At 45.2% G+C, this 14,047-nt stretch overlaps 1 protein-coding gene across 4 annotated transcripts in view; it reads left to right on the top strand.

Moving 5' to 3' along the window:
- Positions 1-14,047, top strand: part of cux1a (cut-like homeobox 1a) — a 62,956-nt gene that overhangs the window by 42,019 nt on the left and 6,890 nt on the right. Inside the window, exons 9-21 of one of the 4 annotated variants that reach the window (XM_068316870.1) lie at positions 2,485-2,533; positions 5,454-5,558; positions 6,101-6,289; positions 6,544-6,602; positions 6,899-6,941; positions 7,127-7,223; positions 8,653-9,447; positions 10,290-10,373; positions 11,039-11,140; positions 11,251-11,807; positions 11,932-12,073; positions 12,740-13,027; positions 13,146-13,334. In XM_068316870.1, the coding sequence (XP_068172971.1) occupies positions 2,485-2,533; positions 5,454-5,558; positions 6,101-6,289; positions 6,544-6,602; positions 6,899-6,941; positions 7,127-7,223; positions 8,653-9,447; positions 10,290-10,373; positions 11,039-11,140; positions 11,251-11,807; positions 11,932-12,073; positions 12,740-13,027; positions 13,146-13,334 (2,699 nt within the window). Of the gene's footprint in view, positions 1-2,484; positions 2,534-5,453; positions 5,559-6,100; positions 6,290-6,543; positions 6,603-6,898; positions 6,942-7,126; positions 7,224-8,652; positions 9,448-10,289; positions 10,374-11,038; positions 11,141-11,250; positions 11,808-11,931; positions 12,074-12,736; positions 13,028-13,145; positions 13,335-14,047 lie in introns of all 4 variants that reach the window. The other 3 variants (XM_068316869.1, XM_068316871.1, XM_068316872.1) reach the window with 3 other exon arrangements.

Here is a 14,047-nt window from a genome sequence, read left to right as displayed (position 1 = left end):
ATAAAAGCGGAGAATGAAAAGCTCTCCAACCCACATCAGATTCTTTTTGCTGCATTGCCTGTGGCACAATGTTGACCTAATATCAACTGTGTCTGTTTTGTTAAACACATTCAAATCAGTAGTACTCAAGCCTATGGGACATAACACTGTTTCTCATACTGTGACACACAAATACAAAAGCAGCTGGGTTATTGGGTTCACAATCAAAAGATTTCAACAAAATCAAAAGGTCTTAATGGACCCAGCGGTGCACGTAGGCGCTCGTATCTTTGCTTTTAATGTCACCCATGTATTCTTATCAACTAGTAATGGCTTAAATAAACACACATGTGTGTGCGCTGTGTCTTAGCACCGCACTGAACTCCAACCAAGGAGTTTTGTCAGGACTTAATTTTTTTTATTCTGACTTCCTCGTGTGGTAGAATGTATTCACAGTCTATGCTGGGGGTGAATATGCAAACACCACTAATGAAAAGAGGGTACGTTTTAGACAGTTTCTATAATTCAGATTCACGTTCAATGATTTTGTTTTTCCTTATCCACATCAATTTCCCAATGGCAAAAACAAGATGTGTAGAATGTGATATTAATTAATTAATATTAAAGAGTTAAATATTATGTGTAGTTAAGTAGTTAGAACCGTTAACACTCCTCCATTGGTGCATCCTACACTGAATACTTCTACCTTGGGATGACCCCAATAGTTCTACTCTCTTTACCTTATTGCCCACATCATTATACACATCTCAGCATTAGAATTAGTGGCTGTAAACAAACTGTGTCATGAAATTAAAACAAACCATAAACCAAACTTAAATAGAAATATAGAAGGGCGGCAGAAATGGAGGGCAGCGTGACGCCTGACAGCGTGAGGCACACAAAGCAAAGTCCTCCGGCCTGACAAAACAAAGATTCAGTTATTTGGTGTATGTGGAGGAAATCTGGCACTGAGCTCACCTCATTAATAACATCCCTACTGTCAAGCACAGTGGAGTCAGGATCACGCTGTGGTCACAGAGACTGGGAGGTAAGTTAGGATGAAAGAGGTAGATGACTGTAGAAAATATGAAGCCGTTCTGAGGGAAGACCATTTCTGACTCCTGAGGATCTTAGTCTGTAACAATCTGAGTCATCAAAATAGCACAACAACACAGGAGCGGCTTTAGGAAAGCTGTGAACGTCCTGCGGTGTCCCAGCCAGAAACTGATCTTTAGCTGGAAACTGGACTTGAGGTGAATGAAGAGAAGTCAGTTTGTTCAGGAGCGTAACTGTAGTCCTTCTGGACAATCCTGTTTTACCAACCATCACAGTTAAGAGTTACCATGATGTGGAGGTGTGCCTTTTAATATTCAAAATCTTCCACACACCTTATTGATCTGATAAAACATGTTTCTAAGATGATTCAGTAGGTTAGACATCTTCTTTATTATGCATCCAATACATATAGTGTATATTATTAACTGACTGGCTGCCAATGGTGTCTATAGACGTCAGTTACGTTTTCGAACAAGATGAACTGGGGGACAGTCTGGTGGATATCAGGCTTCTGATCATGGAAAATAGAGTAATGACGACTGATCCAGTGATGGATAAGAGGACGGCGAATCACAGAAAGACGGAGAAGTTGCGGCAGTTTACGATGCAGTGGTCGCTCGAACACGGTGTCGCTCTGAGCGAAGCATCGTTCAATCGGTCAAAAACGGAAAGGAAACACCGATAAATGTCCGGGAGCGTCGGAGAAAGTCTGCCGAAGATCAACTTCTGCAAATGCTGACATCCAGTGGGTTAATGAATCAAAACAAAGCTGTGTAGAAACTGTCGTGCGCTTAGCTTGATTGGGGAATGTTGGAATAACTCTAAAATGAGAGAAAGATTTTACAAATTGATAAAAGTATTGATAAGTATTCAGATCACTCAGGAGAAGCGTTTGCGTTGCGTCTGGTGTTGTGTGGCGTTACGTGGACGTGTTCCTGCTGTCTGACCTCCAGCAGGAGAGAGGTGAACCATGGCTCCCATCCAGACCATTAGTCAGACACAATCACACAGCTTCATAGCAGATTAGTCTGCTGTATTAGGACTTAGAGCTCTATTAATGTAATCCCTCTGTTTTAGTGTGGCCTGGGTTTAGGGGCTTACATGTGCGCGCGCGCACACACACACACACAAACACAGCTCCACACTTGATACATGTATGCACACACACATACAAGCTGTTTGGGTTATAGAGTTCACAATCAATGGATTAAGGTGAAATTTAGATAGTAGCTTAATGGGCACGACACCAGCATTCCGTAAATGTATTCCCTGAACTATCGTACCCCCCCCCCCCCCCAGACACACACACATGATCTGAACACTGTGGACTGTTTGTACCGTGAATCATCTATTCATCGATTCCTTGTTTCTAATTCTGTGAAATAGTTCACCGAGCCTTTATGAAGCTCCATCCAATCCTTTTGTTGTAACATTGAATATCTTTCCCAGGGCCGATGAGATCGAGTTGGTGATGACAGACCTGGAACGAGCCAATCAGGTAACCCCTCTCAACCGCCCAGACACACCCTTTCACACAGTTCTCCCAACTGTCCAGGCCCCGCAGTAGTTAAAATACTGAGGAGGCAGCAGAAGTTTCGTTGGTAAAATGAATGCACAGGGCAAAGATGTGTGTTTGCTGCTACAAATATAAGTGATTTAAAGGACCTAGTTTTCTGTGTTTATCTCAGCGAATGTATTAAAGACTGAAAAGCCAATGAATTTACTCTGTTAACAAGTATTGTTTCTGCATGCAAATTTGATATATGGCACCTTATTGCACCATTAGCTCTCCAGTGTCGTCCAAAAACTATTAAAAACACATCAACAAGCCACAAAGTTCCACTGGGTGACATGTTCCTCCATTACGATAAATATTGGCGCTGCACAATGTTTGCCACAGGTTTTTATGAGACTGTGGTGAGTGGACCTCAGACGCTCTGGGGACTCCAGGGACACACTCCTGTGGAATTTTGCACATTTTCAATTTAAAATTTGAAAACTTTGAGAGCAGCGTTAAGAGACTTGATGAAAAATATAAGGCAGAAAGAAGTAAAGTACAACATTTGGCTTCCGCCATTATCTTGTGATTCGTGTCTTTTTAGTGGATTTTACTGTTCAATATGAACATAAGCCCGTAGAGGAACATATCTCAGCTGTAACATCACCCCTGATTGAGAGACTTTGCTGATGATTGTTGTGATTTCAATTGTTGTATTATATTGTCTGGACTGTTTGTTCCTGCAGTGGCTGCTGCTGCAGCATGTGTATTTCATTTTGTGCGTACCCACATTCACACACATTCACACCCGAGGTGCTGCTTTGAAATACACCGCTGGTGTGAATGTGTGTGCATGTTGGTTGGTGTCAGTCACGTGATTTTAGACCACAACCCTGGAAGTAGTTTCCAAATACAAACAGACAGGAGGCTACGTGGCCGGACCGTGGCCTGTAAGAAGAGCTGAAGAGCTGCACGTCAACTCATCATCACCACCGTCACTTAATGACGTCAAACAGAAAACATGTTTACCCGGCTGTTATTCCTGCCAATAACGCTTTAATGATCAGACTTGGAGAGCAGCTTCGTCCTTATATCGAAGCTGTTGACGTGGGCGTTTGCTTTAATAAGGGGGGAGGCTGTGGTGAGCATGTCCGAGTGTGTGTTTGTGACAGTGTGTGGGAAATACTTTACGGAAAAGAGGTGAAAAACTCAAACATCTTTAATGCAATGAGGAGGCCTAAAATATTTACTTCACTATAAACTCTGGTGAGACGAAGTTGAAATGAGAACTTAGTCGTGGTTTATTTTGACGTTGTTTTAAATAATCACAAGAGGGCCAAATGCTTATTAATCAGTCTATTTAATCTGCAATTTTCAAAAATGAAACATTTTTTGATCCTTTTAGACATTGTCAGAGAAGAATCTCCATTTCATTCTTATGCGAAGGGTTGTCACGCCATTATAAAATAATTTCCAGTCAATCTTGAGTCATCTAATTCTTTTGGTAAACATAACATTGTTATAATAACCCCATTATTAAAATAAACAGATCAGTCTACCTCTGTTATCTTTGCTCGTTTACAGCCGTTCTCACCTCGTGGCTTCACTCAGACGGTAAATGTGATGCACGTATTTATGACCGCTGTGTTCGCGTTTCACAATCCAGCTGCGTCACTCATAAAAAAACACACAACTTGGCCTCACAAAATTGTTACAGTCGATCATGATGTTGAGATGCTGAATTGAGACTTCATCATTCAGATTCACAGAGTCAGTGTTTCTCCACCCTGAGGATTAACACACATTTAGCGTATTTTGCAGTTAAACGAGATTTGAGAACACCAAAACTACTGATCAGTACCAGCGTTATGCCTTAAAACTCCTATCCTGAGTTAACAAAATATATCTTATATGAACAAACAATGAGTAACTTTAATACGGGCTCTGTTGTTTGTTTTACTAGTTTATCACACACCTACTAAACCAGCAGAAATAAGGCCTCTGGCCTGCCCCCTGCCCTCCTGTCGTAAATATTCCTGTGGTATCTGGTAATGTCATTGTTGTTAACATTCATTATTATCCCAACAGTATGATTTGTGACTAAAGGGGTAGCATAGGCATGTAATGTTAATATTAGCTTGAAGGTTAGCACACGATAATGCCAGACACACACACACACACACACACACACACACACACACACACACACACACACACACACACACACACACACACACACACACACACACACACACACACACTATTCACACTTCTGATTTGAGCTTTACAGAGGATGACAGCATGGCCTCCAGCTCAGTCACAGACTTTATACGCTTTTATAAGGAGAAAATGGAAAACAGGGTTTTTCTTTTGTGACTAGCAGTCCAACTCCCACCCAGTCAATAACAGCCCTCAATATGGTTGTAATTAAGTGCACCGTGGAATCGGCTCCCTGTAACTCCTAATGATGGCAAGTTGGCCTGGGCTGCAGATGATTCCCAACTGTAACGTGGCAGCTCCACCATAAAGCCGACACACTGGCTATCATGTCAATTTTGATGAACTTATTATTTTCTTTTAAGGTCAAATCCTCGCCCGGCCATCGTTCCACACATAGCTTTCTTTCTCCATGCCTCCATTTTGTTGTATATATTTGTTTATGCTGAAGGGGGGGCTTACTCGCCTTATAGACGTGTATTTGGTCTGGTAGATGGTGATATATTGGAAAATTGTAAGTTTCTCCCAAACATTTTTGGTCCTGCCATTCTCTTGTCCTTTCTCGCCATCTACAAATATTAAGCAGTTTATCAAACATTGAATAAGTGACAGAGTCTGAATTAACCATTAGCTTTATCGTGTTGGGCAATATGAGAGTCTCTTGTTCCCGATTTACCTTCAGCATTTTCTCCTCTCTTTCCAGCGAGCAGAAGCCGCTCAGAGGGAGGCGGAGTCACTCCGAGAGCGGCTGTCCTTGAGTAACCAATCCCAGCAGCCCGGCAGCCCGAACAAGGCCGACCCTGACACGGTAACACACTCCACTGCCTCACTGATTTACTGGACGGCTGACGCAGATGTATTGATAGGGTAAAGATCAGCTTGACCTTTTTATGCTGGAGGCGAACAGATGGCTTAAGCTTCAGGCTGTGGAGTTTACAGATCAAGAGGAGATTGGTGCATTGATTACTTCAATGATTGGTGCATTGATTACTTCAATGATTGGTGCATTGATTACTTGAATGTTTGGTGCATTGATTACTTGATTGATAGGTGTATTGATTGCTTTATTTATAGGACATTGATTACTTGGGACATTGATTGCTTGATTGGTGGGTGTATTGATTACTTCATTTATTGGACTTGCACAAGAGATTCACAGTTACACACAAGAATTTGCCTGAGGAGGAGGAGGTTTTCTAAATGGTCTGCTAAACACAGATCAACTTCTGTCTTAAATGGTTATAATTAAAATAATATGAAAGCAGGACTTGTACGTCTGTATTTTTTAAATGACCTCTATAGGTTTCACTCTGCTGACTAGATTAAACTACAATCCTCTGTGGCCTTTAGGAGCAAGCAGCGGAGGCAGCATCCCACTCAAGCCTGGAGGTGGAGCTCAGGGCCAAAGAGAGAGAGACCGCCCAACTGGTGGAGGATGTCCAGAGACTGCAGGCCAGCCTGACCAAACTCCGAGAGACCACCAGTTCCCAGATCACACAACTGGAGCAGCAGCTCAGCAGCAAGACCGCTACTCTCAAGGTATCCACAGAGCACATGGCTGCAGCTAATTGCGTGTGTTTTTTTAATTAGATTAAGGCTATTTCTGTATTCCTTTCTTTTTTTCTGCTGTTAGGGGAGTAAGATCCCAGCTGTAGTTATAGTCACGTATTTTCTCCCTTTATTCTGCTTCTGCAGTTAAGCTTCTGAAATAAATTCATGACACATTATGATCAAAGGATTGCTTTTATAACATTATTCATTCTGGTGTCATGTCATCTCTTTGTAATCTACAGGAACTGGAGGAGAAACTGCAGAAGCAAGCTGACTATGAGGAGGTGAAGAAGGAGTTGAGGTGAGGAGGGCACACGGAGGAATGTGTGCAGCACAGGCCCATTTATTTTACACGTTTGATGTCTTAAACACTGTTAACCTAGATGCACACGTCTTTGTTTAAGATTTGTACGTCTGTTGCCCTGATGAACGAGAAGCTTGTATGTCTGTAGCTTCACAAAGTGTCTCCTGCCCGACATCCGCTCTACACCCTTAAAGGGACAGAAATAGACAAATTGGCTTATTATAGTGAACGTGTGTGTCTTTGTGTGTTGTGTGTGTGTGTGGTTTTATTGACTTTTCTCTCTCTCTCCTCAGTATCCTTAAGTCTATGGAGTTTGGGACATCAGACTCTGTGCAGGTACATCCACAAATTACCTTCAGGATTAAACCCTTCATGCAGTGTGGCAGCAACAGAAAAAATATGTCATTTCTGAATCATAATTTACGAAATGTACTGCGTTTTTATGAAAAATTAAGAGGTTGGAGCCGATTTCTTTTTGGATGGCTTATTTTAACTTCTGCTTCACTGGTCCTCTCCATTAGGACTCAGCCAAACCTCTGGAGGTGCTGCTGCTGGAGAGAAACCGCAGTCTTCAGTCTGAGAGCGCTGCTCTTCGCATTGCCAACACTGAACTCAGCGGTAAGTCTGCCCATATATACATATATATATTTGTGTGTATATATATATATATATACATATATGTATTTATGTATGTATATACTGTATATATATGTATATATATGTATATGCATATGTATGTGTGTGTGTGTGTGTGTGTGTGTGTGTGTGTAACAATAAAAAAATGTGTGTGTGTGTGTGTGTGTGTGTGTGTGTGTGTGTGTGTGTGTGTGTGAGAGGTAATAGTTAGGGCAACACAAACTTGAGTGTCCTGGTGAAACCTTCTCTCAGTCCGGTTTGCCTGGGAGCTTAGACAAGGGCTCAGCTGCAGGTAAAGCTTTGAATAGATTACATCAGGGGTTTGCAAACCTTCATCTATTCTTTTTCTCTGAGAATACTTAAGAGGTTCTTTGTGTTTTTTGTGATTTATAATATACGGTGATCAGTCAACAAAAGCAATGTTCAATTATGGTACAGAAATGTTTTTGCTGTAGTCCATTATGTCCTGGAGAGGAAGAAAATGCGTGTTTGAATACCACAGCAGGAGGTCAACCTGAACAACAACAAAGTATACCGAAATGAGGACACCATCCTCTCAGCCCTACATCAGGACTCCTTCCATCTGCAACTGTGTTTATGGGTTGGAAATGTCATGGCTTAAGGCTTGAATAGCTGAATAGCTTTGAATTGATTAACATTCACAGAAAGGGGCGTTTACTGTCTTGTTCAATCATGTTTAAATCTCAATGGTTATGCATTAGAATAATGTTTCTCCCAGCACTTAAGATTAGGATGGATGCTGGTAGTAACAATTTAGTTAATTCCTCCATTTATTTTGGTGAATGTAAAACTTTAATGAGCCTTAACTATTCAGGAAAGCAGTGAAACAAGGTCTTCACTCTGAGTCAGCAGCACTGTACAGGTTTTTTTATGACATGCATCTGTTTCTGTGTTCAGCCATCAAAAAAAAATTTTCAAAGAGTTTTATTGCTCTATTTTTTTTCTCCTGGATGTTTTTCTTTTTTAATCTATGAACTTAAATCTATGAAATTGCAACTGCAATGGAATTTATCAGTGTTTAGAATCACGCCTCAGCATCATGGAAGAGGACCCCCGTCATCTATTGGCTGCCTGAGGACATCTCTTTACCCTGTACAGCTACTTCCTGTTTGCCTGCATCACAGCCTTAATCTGCCTACGTGGCACTGTGTCAGTTGTTTTGGTTGTCCTTTTTTTTTTTTTTCCAGGCTGTGGCTTACAAGAAAGGTTGAAATCACAAATGCATGGGCACTTTGTCTGGGGGGGGGTTCGCAAAAAAGGAAAAGTTCACTAATTTGACTTGATTAAAATAACTTTCAACTTATGCCAGTTTTTTTTTTCTCTTCTCTTTTTGGAACCCCTTTTTTGTTGACTCCCCCATAATGCATGGTGTGTTTGACCTTTCTTGTAGGGTCAGCCGGGCGAAAAGGGACAGAAGAGTCCACCCCGAAGGAGGAGACCATGCCCAGAGACCCCTCTTCCTCGCCCCCTCCTCCCCCTTCCTCTCTTCCTTCCTCCTCCCAGATCCCCCTTTCTCGCACTCATACCGACCCCCTCAACACTGCCACCACCACCAGCAGCGGCGAAACGCACCCTTTCACACCTACAGGCATTGGACAGGACTTTTACTCCCCTGTGTTCCCCCTGGTGGGGGGTAAGCTGGCTTTGAACTCCCTGATTCAGCGGCAGCTGCTCCAGACCTTCTACTCCAAAGCCTTACAGGAATCATCTGGTATCCCCAGTGGGGCTCTGCTCTTCACCCCCTTCACCCCAACTCTCAGCTCCATCCCTACTTCCACCCCTGGCTCTGCTGCCATCCCACTGGCAGCCAGCAGCCCCCAGCCGCCCCCAGCCAGCCCAGACATGGCCCCCGTTAACGGGAGCAGCACTGCTGGCAGTGCCCCTTCTCCGTCACCGAGTCACTCTGACGCCACCACAGGAAGTATTTTGGATGGGGAGGACATGGACACGGCGGAGATCGCCCGGCAGGTGAAGGAGCAGCTGATCAAGCACAACATCGGTCAACGTGTGTTCGGCCACTATGTGCTGGGACTGTCCCAGGGTTCTGTCAGCGAGATCCTGGCCCGACCCAAGCCGTGGAACAAGCTCACCATCCGGGGGAAGGAGCCCTTCCACAAGATGAGGCAGTTCCTCGCCGACGAGCAGAACATCCTCGCGTTGCGCAGCATCCAGGGACGGCAAAGAGGTGAGTGTGTGCCTCCTCAATGTAGCAGTGTGTGTCTGTATGTGTGTTGCATGTGTGTGTGTTTGTGTGTGTGTATGTGTGAACAACCCTGCACAGAGACATTGATTAGCCTGTCAATATGAAGTAGCCTTTTATTTTTTCTCTCTCTCTGGTGATTCCGGTCCTGTGCCACACCTGTGTGTTTTGAGTGATTTCCTAGTCACGCACTGATCCCAGGAGCCTCTCTTAGCTATCTCAGTCAATACAGAAACCTTTCACACGTCAATAGTATTGAACAGTGCAAACTATGTGGAAGGCAGGGGTACTGTTAACTACGGCCAGATTCGATTAGCCTGAACCTGCTTTTGTTAACGCATCAGGACACTTGTGATCGAAGCTGGTCTCAGTGGTGCAAAAAATATACAGGATTTTCTGCACTATAACTCGCACCTAATAAACTTTAATTTTTTCAAAAACCGACAGTGTGTCTTATAATCCACTATATATATATATATGACATTTATTTTAGAACAGGCCGTTCGTGCGCCTTATAGTGCGGAAAATATCGTAACCTTCTTCTGCAGTCAGTGTTTAAAATAAGGCTGCAGCCTATAAGCCTGTTTAGTACATACTGTTAAATGTTTTATTGCCCACCTGTCTGTACTATTATATCCATGTGAAAGATAGAAGTTTGATTCCTAGTGGAGCCACAGATGATGAGGATCAATACATTTCCCGCTATTGGAAGGAGTAGTCCACACATTGCATATATTTGCAGAGCATCACAGGGCACCATATAGTCTAGAGCTGTAAGAGAACACACCTGTGCTGTAACATAGTGTGTGGTATATTGTTTTTAACAGAGGGCTCTGGCCAGCCCCAGCTTAGCCGAGTGTTTCAGGATGTTCCGAAGCGGAGAGCCCTCTCCAATACAGCTTCACACACAGGTCTGTCCCCTTCACACACAGAGATTGTAGCACGTCCTGTCTGTGTGGCATGTTTGTGTTGCTATGAACTGTATCTACGGGGGGTGCTTGTGTGTGTCTTTGTGTGAGCCAGGGGAAGAGAGGGTCACCGTTGGTTCATTCCCGGGCAGGGATAAAGATGTACTGTATTTTCCGCACTGTAAGGCGCTATAAAGCACACCTTCAATGAATGTCCTATTTTAAAACCGTTTTTTATATAAGGCGCACTGGATTATGAGGCGCACTGTCAGTTTTTGAGAAAATGAAAGGCTTTTACCTGCGCCTTATAATACGGAAAATACTGTACGTGAGCCCTGAAGAACACGGTGTGAAGGCACAAAGCCGGCATGTGATTTCATTGCCAGTGTTATTCTGTGAAGAGCGTTTGCTGTAGGAACCCAGCAGAATGTCTGCATGTGTGAGCTCCAGAGGGATCAGAGTTTACAGCGGTCCCTCCAGTGTAGTCGCCTCGTCGCTCAGTGGTGGGGATGTTGTTCTTGATGCGCTGCTGTTTGTAATTACTTGCTGTCCTTGTAGATTTGCTTATTGTTGGTTATCGCAGCTTTTTAACGTGGAGCAATCTTTCACCCTCCTCCTCCTCCTCCTCCTCCTCTTCCCCCGATTCCTCCTCCTTCATCTCCTTCCAGGTAACATTACTGCCCGCGTCCGCACCCCAGAGGCGGGTTCAGATGAGGCTATCAAGTCGATTCTGGAGCAGGCCAAGAGAGAGCTGCAGGTGCAGAAAGCTGGTGAGTCTCACCCCCCCCCCCCATCTCCTGAGGATGAAATATTAAAGATAATTCATTCTGCTTTTTTTTCTCCTGATGACCCTTTTTTTCCCCTCCTGATCCATCAACAGACTTGTCCCATGCCCAACCCTCGTATGCAGGACTGAAAGGAGGGGGTGGAGGCAGCACAGGCGGCGGAGGGGGCAGCGGATCAGACGAGGCCATCCGCTCCATCCTCGAGCAGGCTCGCAGAGAGATGGAGGCCCAGCAGGCGGCGCTGGAGCCCATACTCAAAGCCTCGTCTTCGTCTTCCTCCTCCATAGCATCGATTTCTCAGAGAGACATCCTGAGCTCCTCGCTCACTGCTCCCCTCCCCCCTTACAACCCCCTGGCACTCTCCCTGAAGAAGGCTCCCAGCTCCTTCTTGTCCTCCCCCTCATCCCCGTCTCCCATCCTGGACTTCAGCTCTGGCATCAAGAGAGAGGGCAGGGCCTCCACGGGGATCGACATGTCCTCTGACGGGGGCCTCAGACTGGGTCGCTGCTCCGAGGGGTCGGCCCGCTCTGGGAGCTCTGGAGGTGGGGGTTACTGGAGAGAGCAGTGGTGGAGCAACATGCCCACAGACCATCGCAGGGCCATCGCCAGCCAGACAGGAGACGACAACCACAACCAGGAGGACTCAAAAGAGGTGAGGAGAGGGGGAACGTCTTTTGTGACTGTTTTTTATTCTCTTCCCCGCTCTTGTTTTTCTCTCTCAGTCTTTACTGTTCGTTGGTCACGCGTCTGAGCCGTCCTCTGGTCGTGTGTTTCAGGGAATATTGAGTGACAGCCTGTCTCGACACAAACCGTGGAACAAGCTGAATCAGAGGAGCAGAGAGACGTACCTCCGCATGCAGCCGTGGCTCAATGGAGACCAGGGGCAGAACGCACACATCCAGCAGGCTCAGAACCAAGGTAAACAAATCACACACACACACACACACACACACACACACACACACACACACACACACTCACACACAGTCACACACACACACACACACTCACACACAGTCACACAAGCAGGCTCCTTGGGTTAGAGCGTTACATAAAGCCTGATTAAAGCTAGTGGCTAGTTGTTACCCCCCATCCTTTCCTCCTCTACCCCCCACCATCACCCCCCCTCTCCCCATCTTTAGTGCTGTGGCAGTGTCAGCCAGCAAGCTGCTGGTTTGTCATGTCATAGACAAGTTAGTGTTGCAGCGCCAGATGGCAGCTCTGTGTTTGTGTGTGTGTGTGTGTGTCTGTGTGTCTTTTTCTCTCTGGGGGTGTAAACAGCAGCTAATGTACACTGACAGCTCCTCATGACTGCTCTCTTCCAGCCTGCTGAGCTGCACAGCAGTACCACACAGACAGACAGGGAGATGAAGGAATAATAGGAAGAATCAAAAAAAAAAAAGCTGCTTACTAAAAATTTGAGCACCTTTTCTGTTTGATTAGCAGGGATTAAATGAGTTGATGTCGTGTGACTGAAGTCCCTCCTCAAATCCAGCAGGGGGATGAGATGAAAATGGCTTTTCTTGTGGAGTGAAATTGTCTTCTGACCTGTGTGATCTCTCCCACCCTGTCGTGCCGAAGCAGAGGGTACGCCCAAGACGTCAGCCAGCTGCAGCCCCGCGCCCGAGTCGCCCCTCAGTTCAGCCGAGGAGTCTGTCAATGGTCTCGCAGGGGATCCGCTCACCTCCCAGTCCTCCAGTCTCAAACCTCTGACTGACGATCCCTCTGGTGGGGAGTCTCAGCTCAGCACCCCGCTGCCTGTACCCGGCCATTCAGGTCTCAGCATCCAGGAAATGGTTGCTATGTCTCCTGAACTGGACACTTATGCCATAACCAAGAAGGTTAAGGAGGTGCTGACTGATAATAACCTCGGTAAGAATCACAGGGGACGTCACCTGTTAGGTTTTCTTTCTCCTTGTCTTTCCACTTCCAATTTTTTTTTTGGCGTATTGAATGTTTGAATCACTCCACCTCTCTGTCGCTTCCCCAGGCCAGCGTCTGTTTGGAGAGACTATTCTGGGTCTGACACAAGGTTCTGTCTCAGACCTTTTGGCCAGGCCCAAACCCTGGCACAAGCTTAGCCTGAAGGGCAGAGAGCCCTTCGTGCGTATGCAGCTCTGGCTCCAGGACCCACACAGTGTGGAGAAACTCATGGACATGAAACGCCTGGAGAAGAAAGGTGTGTTGTCGCAGCCAGCTCCACAAAGAGAGGCAAACGCACAGAGCTGCATGTCTTTAGAGATGATAATGAAAGACTGAGACAAAATATAAACCTTTCATGTGATCTGATTGTATTTTCACCATTAGTCTATACATTCGCAAGCAGCAGGCTTTGAATTAGACGTGCACATCTGTGCACACGGTATCCTTTGTGCAGGACAGCAGAGCATGTTGTGCAGATCACAGTCATCTTGGTGTGATGTCAGTACCAATCAAGACCGCAGACATCACACACTGTATTGGATGTGACAGCTAGGGGACTGCCGGGAGCCTGCTTACTCACAGTCATCAGCACTCCTCTTCATCATCATCTTCATCATAATAATCACTAATGTCCATAAGCTCATATTTTTATCATTTGTTAGCCCGTAGCCTGCTCTGTCACTCCATCATTCTGTGTTTCCCCTCTGTTTGAATTCTGCCTTTAAGAGGCCCCCGTCCTCCTCCTGGTGACCCCTGACTGCTCACCATCTGTGCGCTCTATTGAAACGGGATGCACGTTTCAGAACCTGCCAGTGGGCGCAATCACCCAGGATCACTTTACCCTCTTTATATCACAACAGTACACAAGGGCAAAAAAAACAGAACTGACCGCACAGCAGTGTTTTGAGGCTCGGTTAGGTTGTGTTACCCACCACTCAACTTCACTTTAGAGTATTGACCCTAAACTAA

This window comes from Antennarius striatus, chromosome 6 (genome assembly GCF_040054535.1).
Source record: "Antennarius striatus isolate MH-2024 chromosome 6, ASM4005453v1, whole genome shotgun sequence".
Classification (NCBI taxonomy): domain Eukaryota; kingdom Metazoa; phylum Chordata; class Actinopteri; order Lophiiformes; family Antennariidae; genus Antennarius; species Antennarius striatus.
The sequence above is the reverse complement of the archived record's forward strand: the minus strand, read 5'-3'. Positions and strand labels throughout refer to the sequence as shown.